We start from the raw sequence: 15,100 nt of genomic DNA, 5'->3' as shown, positions 1-15,100 counted from the left end.
CTGAAGAATTGAGGAATTGCCACAGGTAATTCCTGTGGGGAAAACTGTGTGATTCCTGTCCTGCTTCTTGGTTTCCCCTAGTGTCTGGTCTTATTTTCCCTTTGAACTCCTGCCGGTCGGGTGATAGTTTCCTCTCTCCCCCCCACTTTGTCCCCTTCTTAAACCTCTTGACCCCTAGGAATACTTGAGAAAACCTGGCACTGGCAAGCATTTATAAGGAAAACTAGCCTGAGAGGTTCATTTGCAAACTTGTCTTTGGAATCTCAGGCCAGATTGAATAGCAAGTGTATGTAACAGACAAATAAAAGCAGGCTTGGCAAATGATAACTGTAACCACAGTCAAGAGATCAAAATGCTTTTTGTGGTGATTCACCAAGTAGAGAGGGGAGGAGGGGAATTTCCCCATGCAAATTAATGGATGAAGCCGCATCCCTCAGATTCTAAGGTGGACCCTTCCCAAATCCTCTGCATTCTTTTTAAAGAATTATTTGTCTTCTCCATCAGATTTTGGTGCAAATCAACACCTTTCACATCCTCTTCAGAAGAAGGAAAATCTTTCTAGGGATGGCAGTGCCCACGTGACTTTAATTTTTGGCAATCCTAGGTCTCTAGGCTTTATTCTTTCTGATCTTTGCCCCTTTCTCCAGCTCTCTCAACCTTCCCCCGACTTGTCCCCATGCTCTTTGGTACTTTTTTTTTTTCCTTTCTCTCATGTGTAAAGCTAACTTCCTAGGAAAAAGCTGCCGGATATCTGAGCTCTGGAGATAACTCATAAACAACAACTCAGCTTCCCCAACTTAAACATCAAGATGTTTGAACGTATCAGAACAAGACGTGTTTGAAAAAAAAAAATGGCTGGAGATGTTAGCACAGAATGAATATGATCGCACCACAAAAGAATGTTGTGAATCACTCAAAACCTGGCCTTAGAAAAAAAAAAAAGAGAAAAAAAGAAAAGGAAAGAAAAACAAAAGAAAGAAAACTAACAACAAAAAACTTCTTGTTAAAATAAGTCATAGTACCATTATAATTGGACTTTTTTTTTTTAATGTAAAAGTAAAGAAGGAAAAAGAGAGCAGTAAAGTGTCAGACCCTGTAGTTGTCTGGTTGATAAGCAAGAGTACATTTGACATTTTCTTGGGGTTTCTTCTGTCTGGGTAGATTGTACAGGAGGGCTGGACTTGCATTTTACATAATTTTGTCTTCATTCACCTTTCATAAGAAATCTCTAGAACTCTGAGTAATAATTACTTTTAATTCTAGAGTTCCTTCGCTGTCACGTGTGAAGCTGCCTTCTCTTTCTTACTCATCTCTTCTGGGTGGTTTTTAATTTTTAGTTCCATAGAATTCACATGCTCCAGAGAAACACTCGGGGCCCATTCAGGATATATATACGTATATTTTTAGCCCTTAGATGTATTTGACTTCTCAATATCTAGAACTTTCTTTTTGTTCTTTCCTATATTTCCTGTTCCTCCTTCCCTGCTCTGTCTCTCCAGTTTGCTGCTTTTGCACACTTGCAGACTTGCTGAAGACCACCCTGCCTGCCCCCTCTGTGTAGTCAGCTCTTCCATAGATGCATATCTAACACTGAATGAACTCGTGCGGGAAATAGAAGGGAAGACCCATAGAATTGTTTTCCTAGTGTTGCAAGATTTTCATAAGTCTCACAACTAGCTTGCTTTATTTATTAATATACTTTGTCTTCTGCTAGTGACCCAAACAGTGTGACTTTTAGAGGTTCTGTATAAATTCTCATAAAGTCTAAGCCTGTTTGGATTCATGTTACCTTCAATACACTGCAAAGGGCTGCACCATGAGCGTGGTTATTTGGAACTCTTATTTTATCGGTTGGCATTGTGCACTTGCACCATCCCTTCTCAGTTGTTGGGCCGGGAAATCCGGCACTTGCGTAGATATTAGTCTGTTATATCCAAGTATTTCTTTTAAAGGGGGAAGACCAGTCCAGGACTATAATAATAATCACGTGATAATGTAGTTGTCAGAATCCTTAAGCACCAATTTCATATATCATTTTCCTCCCAAGAGTACACAAGAGCAACGATTAAGTCTTAAATTATCATGTTTCATAAAGGCAGGTGGACCAGAGGCATGTGGGATAAGAGACAGCACTCTTGGACTGCGGTGAATTATTTTCCAAATGGACAACTCAAAAGTAGAACCTTCTCAGTTATGAGGGAGAAGGGCTGTTTTTCCTTTCTAGTTCCTCAGGACGCAGAAACTAAGAATTACTAAAAACAAACAAAGGAAAAAAGCCACAGCTCTGCTATTTAAACCTGTGGGAAGGGGCAGCATCTCTGTGGAACAATTGAGTAGCTTTGAAAGGAAAGGAATCAGCTTGGTTCATTCAGAATTGCCACTGGGTTTTCAATATCTGACCTCTTCGGGTGTTTGGCCCAACTTCTTGCTGGATAAAATACTGAGGGAAAAGCACACCCTGATCCCTGTCCTTTCGTTCTGTGCTTTCATAACCATGCCAGAATTTTCTTGATCACAGATAAAGACCAGATGAATTCTTTTTTTTTTTTTTTTGCGGTACGCGGGCCTCTCACTGTTGTGGCCTCTCCCGTTGCGGAGCACAGGCTCCGGACGCGCAGGCTCAGCGGCCATGGCTCACAGGCCCAGCCGCTCTGCGGCATGTGGCATCTTCCCAGACCGGGGCATGAACCCGTGTCCCCTGCATCGGCAGGCGGACTCTCAACCACTGTACCACCAGGGAAGCCCACCAGCTGAATTCTTACTCCTTCTCTTGCCTTTGATAATATTTTTGAGTCCCAGGGACCGAAATAATTTTGCAGTTGAAATTTTCTTTTTATGTTGCAAGGGGGTGTGAGGAGATGAGAGATATATGGTTACAAGTGACCCAACCTCATTTCCTTTCAAAAGTTTTTGAGCTTAAGTTTTCTTTTTTAACGTATGGACGTAGGAAATAGTCCCCTTATACATTTAAGTGCGTCGAAAAGCGAAAGAAAAATCTCCCTTTTAAAGGAGATGAGGGCAGTGACACAATCAAATAATGAAAATTCAGCTTGGGGCTGACATCTGACCTGTAGCCATTTTGCTCTGTGAACAGCAGATAGGAAGCACCTACTTTCAAGAGGGTGGAATGAAATGAAATTAGGAGCGGGGCCAGTGTTCCTGGTGGATTGCAAAATTCCTTGTTCCTCTCAGTTTGTCTCACTAACTGAAAGCCACCTAAAGAGGATGAAGATGGCTGTCACCACGAGTGACCAGATCTGAAAGCGTGGGCCGTGCACATTTAGGATGCCTGCAAATTGGCTGAGGTCTTGTTCACTTAGGGTGTCTGGCTTGGTGCTTTCTCCGTGGCCCATCCCGTGGGTGCCAGCCACACATGCGTAGACGTTCTCTCATTCTGTCAGCACTCTGCCCTCCTTATCATCCAGCGTTTCTTTATTTGGGATCTAGAAAGCGCTTTTGATGCTTGGGTTTGTTCTTCCTTGGCTGTTGGTCTATTGTGATGACCAGTATCCTTGTTGAGAACTGCTTTTCTGGGCAGTTGCTCTTGAAAAAGACCTCCTGTAGGCCTGGCAAAGGAAGCCACTGAGAGCCTGGTACCCAAACTAGTCTGGTTAATTCAAAATTGCTACCCATAAAAATGAAACATCTGGAAAACTTCGGGGGGAGGGAGGGGGGCTCGTTATGTCGGTGAGGTGATGTCGGCTTTCTCGTCCTCCCGAATCCTTCCCCAGGGGACAGCAGGCTATGTGCTGACCACCGGACTATGGTCTGACCTGCTCCTATGCCAGTGGATTGGCTTCATGTTTCTTCTAGATGCAGATTTTGGGGATCTTTATTACTTTCATGTGGGCCACTTGCTAGTTTTGATTTCAGTGATAATTTTTTTTGAGTTGGTCTCCGTAGTTCTGCAAACCCATTTAACACTTGTTTTGATTTTTATCCTCCCCTCTCTTCCCGCTCCCCAGTCAGCAGCAAGAAGGGCAGGTACGTCCTGTGCAAACTGTCAAACCACAACCACGACTCTCTGGAGAAGAAATGCCAATGGAGACCCTGTCTGCAATGCCTGCGGGCTGTACTACAAGCTGCACAATGTAAGTGTCCCGGGGACCCGCCCCCCCCCCTCCCGGAATGGCCCCCTTTGGATGATGCCCAGTGCACAGCATCCCCCTTCCCTGGTCCCCTTTCTGAGTTTTTTAAAAAAGAATTCTATTGGAGTATAGTTGATTTACAATGTTGTGTTAGTTTCAGGTGTACAGCAAAAGTGGTTCAGTTATACCTATACTATATCTATTCTTTTTCAGATTCTTTATCCATCTAGGTTATTACAGAATACTGAGTAGAGTTCCCTGTGCTCTACAGTAGGTCCTTGTTGGTTATCCATTTGAATCGCCCAATGACAAGGCTCAGAAAAGGCACTGCAATAGGACCCAGTGTAGGAGAGGACTCGGCACTTGCTCTAAAGCAGATGACCCAGCCCCTTAGTTTGTATTGGAAACAGTACGCATGGTGGGCCTGGTCTGGGCTTTTAAGGGGAGAAAAATCTTTCTCTTGGAAAAACCAAAGTCACCAGTCATATTTTGATGTTTCCTTGAGGTTTTAAACGTTTTGCAAAAAAAAAAAAAAAAAAAAAAAGAGAGAGAATGAGCCAGTGCAAAGAGAAAGGTAAATAGGATTGTAATGCACGGCACGGGAGTTCAGGGCGATTCAGTTACTGAGGGGTAAAGAGGCTTGGTGAATTTTAAACGGATTCTCTGAATAAAAGATAAGAGATGAGAGATTTCATCTGCTGAGTTTGTCCTCACCAGGAGAACTCTTGCAAAGCAGCCGACGGAGATTATCCTTACCAGGGGAAAGAATGCTTTTCTCCTTCTAGATCACATTAGCAGAATGATAATTGTCAGTCAGTCACATGGGTTTGGCTGTGTCATTTTTAATCTTTCAATTTGGGGGTCCTCCCATTTTGCAATATGTTTACCTTTAAAAAAAAATTTCAGCTATTTTTTTTTTTTTTTTTCCCTGCAACAACTCTGGCTGACAGGCCATGACCCTTATGAGGCCAGAAGTTCATGTTGATCCCAGAGAAAGAATTTTGTCTCTGTCTGTCTGTCTCTGTCTGTCTTTCCCTGTGTCTCTCACATCATCTCTCTGGCTCTGTCTGGTTCTCCTGAAGTCTCTTGACCAGTCTGATTTTGGTAATGTCTGGGAGTGAATGGGGAAAGGCGGAGGGCTTTGCTCAGAACCATTCTGACAGTCAACGCATCTTACCCAGAAACACCTGGGAATTGGGGAGGAAGCTTTTTTGGTTAGCGTTTTTGAATCACAGGAGAACTTCCCAGGGTGACCCCAGCAACTAGTCCTTTTGTGCTTCTTGGGAATGAGTTGATTTGATTCCTGGGGACCCCCGTAACACTCACCTCCCTGTCCATATGCCGTCCGCTCTCGAGAGGAGGGGCCCGGCGCTGACGGAACGGGGCTCTTACTACAATCCATCGTTTCTCTCCCACACATCCTCAGACTGTGGTCTGTGTACATTTATCAGCAATGAAACCCCAGGCCCGTTTTCACTTTGGGGAATTTCCTTACTCACTGCCGTGGAGAGAAGCAGATTTGTGATTAAAATCTGGAAGATTTGGGGCCTTAAGGTTTATGAGCTACCCAGTGGTTGGTACAGCCGATCAAATGATTTGGGGGTTGTAATGTATGGTTTTGCAAAGAACTTTCATGTTACTTGATTACATTTGAGCCTCAAAGAGTCCCATGATGTAGACAGGGCAGAAATTATTTTGATTTCCCTTTTACTTGAAGAAGTGATGACTCAGAGAAGTAAGGAACATGGCTGATGAAGTAGAAGGGCCAGGATGGATTTCTGAATTGCGTAAGGCCTTGCGGGGAGATCAGTAACCTCAGGACTAATAGAGAACAGAGGAGAGTAAGCACCTTCTCATTTTAGAATGTACCAAAGTTCTGTTCAAAGTAATGAATTGTGTGTGTATATATACTTCTTTCCTATTTCCACAGAAGTATAGGAATTATGAGAAACGAACCAGCTATAAATTCCTTTGACTACTCAGCCGCAGTGAGATAGGCTCTCAATTGTGTCCAATCTAAAAAAATATCTATTTCTGAAGAATACGAATTTCTCATTAAATCAAAGACAGGTCAAGGAACCTTCTTCACTCCTCACTCCCACCCTATTCTAAATTAGCTCCCGACTTCATGGTTGGGCCCCAGTGGCTGGGAGATAGAAGCGTGCTCATCCACCAGAGTGGTTCTTCTGCCTTCTCTGGCTTAGTAAGAATTCACAGAAGGAGGCGGATTTGTTGTGTATTTAACAATAAGAGATAATAATCTATTAACATTCTCCTCTTGTTGTGTTTTGTTCTGCCCATCGAGATACCATGCACGACCTAAGTTAGTTCCTGTTTTCTTATCTAGGTGTGTAGATAACTACCTATCTCAGTATCAGTGTTGGGACTAGTTATCTGGCTTTGTGTGTCTATCTGTGTAACTAGATATTATATTTAGATACCTGGCTCTGTATATCTAGATATCAGCGTAAAGAGCCATGTGTCTAGGCAGTATCTTGGGGGAGATTCGATGTGACAGTAGATTCCTATCACCTCTGTAGGCTGCATCTTTATCTTGATTATGACTTTGAGGAAGGAACCCTGAGATGTTCTTTGGGCAACGACCTTTTAGGTCCTCTGTCGTCACTCACGTGGCCTTCCTGCACAAGGGGGAAGGCAGGTGTCCGTCCCACGGAGTGGTTCTGTACCCCTCTCCGGGTGACCAGCTCAGGCCCAGGAAGCTGTGGGTTTGCTGCTACCAGTAGTGTTGTCGGAGCCTGGCCTTCTTGGCTGCTAGATTCTTTCTTCCTCAACTATCCCTTTCTAGCCTTTGGAGCAAACAGGCAGGTCCTAGAGCCATGAAATCTTCTCTTCCTCCACCCTTGAGGACCCTGGAGGAAGGAGTTGTTTGTTTCCCAAGCAGTCAGGAGTGACTGAGACCCTGGCCTTCCCTCTCTGAGTCCCTTTGCCCATTCCCCCAGAAACACGGCCAGATGTGTGGTTGGTTTGCTGCTCTACGGGGCAGATGGCCGCTATTGAGGTCAATCTGATTCTGACTCCTCGTGGGGAATGATCTCAGTTTGCTTTGTCAAGTCCCCTCTCTTGATTCTTCTCCCCACCCCCCTAAAACAAATGTGTATTCAAAACAAAACACATGAGGCTTATCAGAAAGAGAGCGATGGTCTGCTGCCCCGGGGACGGAAGACTAGCGCTTGCCTCTGTCTCTTTACTCAACTTCAGGCCTGGTCTTTGATTTTTAGGAGGAGAGTGCTTTCAGGCTAGCACAGGGCTTTGTACCCCGTAAGTGGATATTAAATTCTTGTGGATTGGTTGTTTCGCTGTTTGTCTAGTAAGAAGTGGATAGTCGGGACCAGGTAGAAATTGCAACTTTCAATCATCACCGTGGCTGTGACGTGGGCAAGAGCTTATGTTTCGGAAAGACACTTTGTATTAAATTATGACCCCAGAACTTACACATTTCAGGGGAAGATTTTACAGCACCTCTTGTTTAGAGAAGTTCGTCAGAAGAGAGACAACCAGGCATGACTTTGAAGAGGGAAGCAGTCCTAGCTTCTCAAGGCAGAGACAGACACTTAAGATCGATTGCCTTGCACAGTCCTAACACAGATTTTGGACCAGTAGACAAGATATTATTTCCCCCCTTGAAAACCCCTCCATTGCCTCCATGCTCATGAAGTAGTCTAAGGTCATTCTAATGGAAGAAGACAAGTTATTATTATATTTTAGTTAGCAGAGAAATACAACCATCTTGGGTGGGTCTCTAGAATATGGTCCTTGGAGACGGAAAGTTCCCTGAGGCAAACTTTCCCCCAAATGATTGGTGCAGATGAATGTAATGAATAAGCCCTGCTTGGAACACCTTACCTATGGCCTCTTGGTTTCTGAAATTGATAGAGGCTGACAGACCCCCACCGCAGAACCCTAGCCTGCAGGACTCTGGGTCCCTGGGAAGGAGGCAGGAAGGGGCCCCCTGAAAGCAGATCCCTGATCTGGGGCAGTCAGAGGAACCCGGGTTGGGGTGTGAAAGTCTGCACTATTTCAGAGCCAGCCAAATAAAGTAAAAAAAAAAAAAAAAAAATTGATCTCTGTTTAGATTAACAGACCCCTGACTATGAAGAAGGAAGGCATCCAGACCAGAAACCGAAAAATGTCTAGCAAATCCAAAAAGTGCAAAAAGGTGCACGACACGCTGGAGGACTTCCCCAAGAGCAGCTCGTTCAACCCCGCCGCCCTCTCCAGACACATGTCTTCCCTCAGTCACATCTCACCCTTCAGCCACTCCAGCCACATGCTGACCACACCCACGCCGATGCACCCGCCCTCCAGCCTCTCCTTCGGACCTCACCACCCTTCCAGTATGGTCACCGCCATGGGTTAGGGTCCCTGCTCGATGCTCAAAGATCTCCAGGCGAGAGTCCCTCCAGCCCCTTCTACGTGCATTTTCGCAGGAGCAGTATCATGAAACCGAAACCCGATGGATCTATATGTTTTTGCAGGCAGAAAGCAACACGATGTTTGCCACTTGGACAGAGGAGCCCGCTGACTCCCTGAATCTGGACACCATTTGTGAATAAGCCATTCAGACTCATATTCCCTATTGAACAGGGCCTCTCTAGTGCTGTGAAGAAAAAATCGCTAAACATTGCATATAACTTATATTGTAAGAAATACTGTACATTGGAAGAAGAAGACTTTATTGCCTCTGTCAGGAAGGCACGAAGGACGCCATGCATTTTAAGGACGATGGAAGAAAATAAAGTGTGGAAATTAAGATGAAACTAGTTCTGATATCCAAACGGACAAACTACCAGTTTTTTTTTCCTTTTCCTGGTCACAGTTTGATGCATTAAAAGAAAAAAAAAAAAACAAAAAGGAAAAAAAAAAGAAAAATGTTGTAGGCGAATCATTCGTTCAAAGCTGTGGGCCTCTGCGTAGGAAATTCTATCCCTCCGGGCAACGCGTTACACTCCCAGATTGCCATGGAGGGTTCAGTTAGACTTTCCTAGGCCTCCATGCTTTGTGAACAAGTCCCTGTAATTGTCGTTTGTATGTATAATTCAAAGCACCAAAGTAAGAGAAGTTGTAGATTTATTTCATCATATTATACAGACTGAATGGTTGTACAAATTTATTTCCTGCTAGTGTTAAGAACTGCTTTTTTTGTGTGTGTGTGTTTCCGTTTTAATATTTTCCTTCTCTCTCAATTTTTGGTTGAATAAACTAGATGACATTCAGTTGACCTAAGGCGGTTGTGCTCCACAGGGCTGATTTTGTTTTTCCTTTTTGTTCCTCAATGATATTTATTAAATAGCTTCTAAGGGTACAAGAGCATCTGTCCTTTGTCACTTCTCCTGCAGCCTGTGCTATGAGGGTAGCAGTGTATGAGCTACCCGCGTGCATGTCAGCGGCTCGGGCCCGACAGCCCAGGTTCTGAGAGCAACCTGGCTGAATGTTAGCACCTGTTGTGTTCTGTGTTAGTGATCACTGCCTTTCATGCAGTCTGTTGGAATAATAATATAAAAAGATAATAAAGTTAAAAGATTTAAAAACAACCACATAACATGGTATCAAGAGTGGTGGCCAAGCTCTTCTAAAATCTGGTAGCTCTAGCTAATTGAAGCAAAAGGAGTTTAAACAAAACAAAACAAAATAACAAAGCCCAAACTTGTTCAGTTATTCACTAGGAGATAAGGCAAACCCCAGACAGTCAACATCAATTCATTTGGGAAACTGGGGATCTTTGGGGCTTATGGGATGCAGCCCAGAGGAAGGCATCCCCAGGCTGGAGCAGGTTCTGTGGTCCTCTCTGAGCTGCCGTTCCCTCCTCCTTGTCTAGCCTCAAGGAGACGATCTTCTAGCAGGAGAAACAGGAAGATTTCCTCGTTGGGATTCTCGGGTGGATTTGCAGTTGATGGATCTCTGCAAGATGGAAAGGAGCTGGGCTTCACGTCTGTTTTGCTTTTCTACTGTTGAATTGAATAACATCACAGTGAAGGGTTGATTGGAATGTTTGCGAAACATGAAATAACCATTTTGTAACCTACGCTGTATAGTTTCCTTTTACTCTGTTGACAGAATGTGTAACGCTGGCACACATCTGAAAAATCTCTGTTAATCGCCTCTCTGCTTTCTTAGCAAATATTTCAAGCCTAAAGCTCAATGTTGAAATAAAGAGGTAGAGGATTACTGAGATGCAAATGAAGATCTGACTGGCTCCTAATTCGGATGTGGTTTCTGGTTACTTGTGAAACACCCAAGGCAGTGGTCGTCTGTTGCCATCTTAAACTTGGGCGCTGTTACTGGAGAGTTCCAATGTTTCAGGATTTGCCACTTTTTTCCTTCATACAGATTTGAGTGAATGCCCTTTCACCTTAAGAACAGGAGTTCAAATTCTTGACATTCTTGGGGGTAGGAGAAGGGCGGGCAGGGGTGGGGGGCACACGTAGCAAAATCCCAAACTCAACACTCCAGCTACATTTTGTTTTAGGTGCTATAGCGATAGTGGCACATTTGATCCTATTCCTGCCTCAGACAAATGCCATTTTATCATTCTGTACATGGATTTTACATTCTAAGATATTTTTGGAGGATGATGCAAAAGATTTTAAAAAAACTATGTAACTATTCTCCAGTTTCTCCTTTCGAATGTTATCATATGTTTTCATGGCTTCAATAGTTTTGGTCTTTCTTTTTTTCTTCACGTAAAAGAAAAAAGACACACTAGAACAGCCACAGGAGAGAGGGTTTCCTCTAGAAAAACAGAACAAGATTGTAGATCTAAAATGCTGCTCCAATATTCTTGAGTAAATTGTACTCCTGATTAATTTTCCATCTCTTCTGCCTCGCTTGTGAAATAGCTGCATTTAGCACATCCATGGGAATATATGTGAGGATTTGGAATATTTCTTAAAAACATTTTAAAAGCCAACATAATAGAAAAAAAACAAACTACATAGCTGTTGAACAGTTTTGCCATTTATGAACGTTCATGATGTAAAAATTCTGAATGAAAACACTTCTTTCATTGATGCAACAAATAATACCTGTTGAGGATCTAGGTTGAAGTCCATTTAAAAACTTTTTTTTTTTAATTAAAAAAAAGCAGATTAGGAGATAGAGAAACCAAGGTTCCAGTGTCTCAGTCTGGTGACATTTACAGGTTATTCCCCTTTGAAAAAAACAACGTGAACTGTGGCGAGGTTGGGCCCCTGGGTTGGTCTCCATGCAAGCAGAAGGTGTGACACAAGTGGGGACACTCAGAACCTGCCTTCTGAGAGCAATGTCTATTTTCTAAACCTTTTTTAAGCGTTTAGAATTATTTTTAAAGCTGACCCCTCATCGCAGGACATCATTTTAGTATTTCCTAAGTCTAGAAACTGTGTGAAAGGAGCAAATTCTTCCCAGGTAATGCATGTCGGATCCGAATTCAGTAAAACACCTGTTCACAAAATTCAAACTCAGAAACTCAAATGCCATCCATTTCCCACATCTGATATGTTCCTCACAATGGTGAATTGTCCCACTGACCTTTCAGAGATTTAGAAGCATTATGATTCCACGTTCTCCTGTGTACTATCCCCCTGTCGTCAACCCCAAATCCACCCCAAATCCTCAAACCATTCTTGTGATCCTTCCTGGACAGCAGGCATCACTGACTCCTCTGTAGAGAAATTCCCTTCCATTTCCAAGCTAAGCAGAGATTAAAAAAATTTTTTTTAATTAAAAATTTAAAAATCACAAAAAGATGCAAAGACAACCTTTGAACGGTAGCATTTTATCGTTTTATCCACAGAGCAGAAATTTTAACCGGGATCCAAAACAGCTGGGTAATACACCAGCCCCTTTCTGCACTTTCAAATGAAATGAACTTCTGAAAAACATTTTCATTTTCGCTTATTCCATCTTTCTCATATTGGTGTGAACACACCCTCAGACTGGGACTTGTCTGCACTTCTTTGCAAAAACCCAATAAAGGGAAAACCCCAGAATTCAGAGAAATTCACTGATCATCTGAAACGTCTGACCACCACTGTCTTAGGAGTCTGGGAACTTGGGTTTTTATTCCTGGCTGTGCCACTAACAAACAGGGTTATCTGGGGATTTTTGTTTGATTTCTCTGGGGGTGGGCTCTTTACCTCACTAGAAGACATGCTGTCTAAGACCCATGTGAGAAGAAAAATGCCATGATTCCATTGGATTTTTAAACTTCTTTTGGAGAACATCCTTTATTAGGAAAGACGTCCTCACACCCCTGGTTAGAATCTTGAGCAGCCTGTAATGAGCTTCCAGATGGGCTGGGATCGTCCCACTCTTGTCTGCCCTTAGTACTATCTTGCAAAACACAAATTAACTTGTATTTTGTGACGGTCACCCTGGGACAGGAGTTAGTGTCCCAGCCTGCGGATTCCCTGCTCTTTCTGCAATGTGTCCAGGCCCCTCTTGAGCGGAACACACAGGACTTGCTTGTCCTGCTGATGTTGGCAGTGTGATTCATATTTCACTCATCCATTGTGTAAAGAAAGTCTGCCTGAATTGCTTATAGCCCATTCTAGGGAGATAGCCAGCATCCAGCCTTTCTTTTTCCTTGCGTTCTCTCTCTCTCTCTCAGGAGAAGAGGATCAGCAGAGGAAATAGATCAATGTTCCCCCAAAGCTGTTCCTTATGGGGTGCTCTGTCCGGATTCTGGTTTCTCTGGGCTGTTCCTCCGTCACCCTTGACCTTCTTTGCAGGGGATCCTGGTACATTAGACACATTGTTTGCGGTGCGCTTTTACAATCCCCTGTCATGTCTGTGTGCACAGTTTGGAGTGGGGATTTGGAGAGCGGGCACCCTCCCTGTCTCAGGCTAAACAAAAGACGTGCAGTACAAAGCACTCCGCCGTGCTGCCAGGGCCCAGCAGCAGTCCCAAGGCCTGCAAATACCTGGAGGGGAGCTGCTGATTCCTAGGGAAGCAGCTGTGGGCCCAGCCTTGTGCAAATGAGGGATGCAGTGTGGTGACAGGGCAAACCAGCCCCTGGCACCGGCTCCTAATTCAGTGCACTGACCTGATGGGGACCCCCCTGCCGAAGGATCCGGACGGGGACGGCTCGATGCCCAGACTACCAGGTAGTCGACCAAGACATCAGCCAATCTGGTCTAACTTTTTTGGAGGAGAAGCCAGTGGACATTTCCAGAAAATGAAAGTTTTGCTTTTTTCTTTGTTTTTTTCTTTGCTTTTTTCTGATTATAGGATTAGTTAATACTTCTTAACCGAACTTGTAAAATACCCCTCAAATTTTTAAAGTTAAGTTTTACTTTTTTCCCATTTTTTTATTTTAAAGAAGCAGAAGAAACAAGATTTGGGGGGGATGCTGTCGAATGGGCCATGTGTGGTCCAGTCTTTTGAATAGTTGGTCTGAAATTGTTTTTTGAATCTGGTGGCCCCAGGTATGGGGCTGGTGGAGCGGGGGCTTGGGTACAGCATGTGCTTTTTGGGGGTCATTACAACTCCATCTTATGAATTGGGAGGGGTCGTTAAGTAAAGTCCACCCGGTGAATGCGGCCACCCTCTCCTTCTCGGTATTGGGAGGTTTGCTCCCCGCCTTTGTCGGGCTGGCCTCTAACAGCTGGACAGGACAGCTGCTGGGCGTCTTGTAAAGCAGGCGTCTCTGAACACAGCAGCGTCCTCGGCCGCAGCCCCGTCCACGGTCACTGCCAACTCTGAGCTGAAGCTGCCTGGACTCCCTCGTTGACAGCCTGTGACATTGAGTCAGAAATCCTGCCGAGTTCTCCACGGCAGGCCCAGAGCGGACCTGTCTTCTGTGAACTTGAGAGGTGAGTGCATGAAGCCCCCTGTCCTTCACCTGGAACTTTTCAGGGCTCCCTGGTGGCCTGAAGCTCGGCCTCCTTCAGAGAATACCCAGCTTCCCAGCGGTCAACCCATTGCGTTCACTCTTCTGAAGACCCGAGGACCACTGACAGCGGCCTGGAACCATGGGGGCCTCCCAGAAGGACAGGGGGGCTGGTCACTTGTTCTGTCTGGCCCTCGGGACTCACGTGGACTGGACGATGAGAGGAACGAGGGTGAGAACGTGGCCTGGAGGCTATAGTACACACTGGCTCCCTACCAAGGCCCAGGGCCCGTCAAACCACAGGGAAATGAGAGCTGCCTTTGTGTTGCACACACCCTGTATGGAAGGCACGGTGCTCAGGGCTTCCAAAGCCCGGTTCCCAGAAAAGCCAAGTCCAGTGAGAAGAGTATCCTCCTCATTTTATGGAAGAGAAAAAGGTAGGGTGGAGAGGCTGAGGAACACCCAAGGTCACACATCTGGTGAGGGGCTTTGCTGAGACGGAACCCCCTGGGTGCACAGCGGGCCCCCCGATGGGGGCTTAGCCCCGTGAGGGGCAGCCAGCCCCTTGTGCTCAGCTCGGTGCCGGGCACGTAAGACACAAGCAACACATATCGTTTGATTCACAAACGGCTGTGCAATGAACTGCTTTGAACCTAGATGGGTCCCTTTCTCAGAGGAGAAATTGAAATCCCTCATTGGACACAGTGGCCTCCAATCTGACTGAGTTCTGGGTGGGGAGAAGGGGTTGGGGGTGTGTGAGGCCGACAGGATGCGTTTGAAGTTCCTCCAAGGCCTGGTAACCGGTCCACAGCAACGGCGACACAGCTTTGTCTCCCAGGCAAATTCTTGGGGAACCTCAGGTCCGGTGCCTCTAGGAAGCCAGCATTTGTATCATTTTCTTCCTGCTGCTGTAACAAACTACGGCAGGCTTGCTGGTTTACCACTCACTTCTGGAGGTCCGAAGTCTGAAGTCAGCTTCACCAGCTTAAGTTACAGGATCATGAGGTCACGGGGTCACGGGGTGGGCTCCTTGTTGGTGGCTCTAGGGGGGGATCTGTTCTCTTGCCTTTTTGAGCTTCAAGAGGCCTCCTGCCTTCCTTGGCTCAGGGCCCCTTCCTTGTTTCACTCCAACCCCTTGTTTTCATCATCACATCTCCTGCTCGTCTTTTGTCAAAAAATAGT

At 45.0% G+C, this 15,100-nt stretch overlaps 1 protein-coding gene across 11 annotated transcripts in view; it reads left to right on the top strand.

Moving 5' to 3' along the window:
- The window catches only part of GATA3 (GATA binding protein 3), a 45,316-nt gene that overhangs the window by 10,098 nt on the left and 20,118 nt on the right, over positions 1-15,100 (top strand). For 3 of the 11 annotated variants that reach the window (XM_089906523.1, XM_089906521.1, XM_089906520.1), the window contains 2 exons: positions 3,966-4,091; positions 9,925-10,286. In XM_089906523.1, the coding sequence (XP_089762649.1) occupies positions 3,966-4,091; positions 9,925-10,089 (291 nt within the window). In that variant the 3' untranslated portion in view covers positions 10,090-10,286. The other 8 variants (XM_022580271.3, XM_022580270.2, XM_089906519.1 and 5 more) reach the window with 5 other exon arrangements.

Source organism: Delphinapterus leucas, chromosome 2, assembly GCF_059928025.1.
Source record: "Delphinapterus leucas isolate spDelLeu-1000000601 "Yukka" chromosome 2, BTC_Dleu_Yukka2, whole genome shotgun sequence".
Taxonomy (NCBI): domain Eukaryota; kingdom Metazoa; phylum Chordata; class Mammalia; order Artiodactyla; family Monodontidae; genus Delphinapterus; species Delphinapterus leucas.
This window is presented reverse-complemented; position numbering and strand designations above follow the sequence as displayed.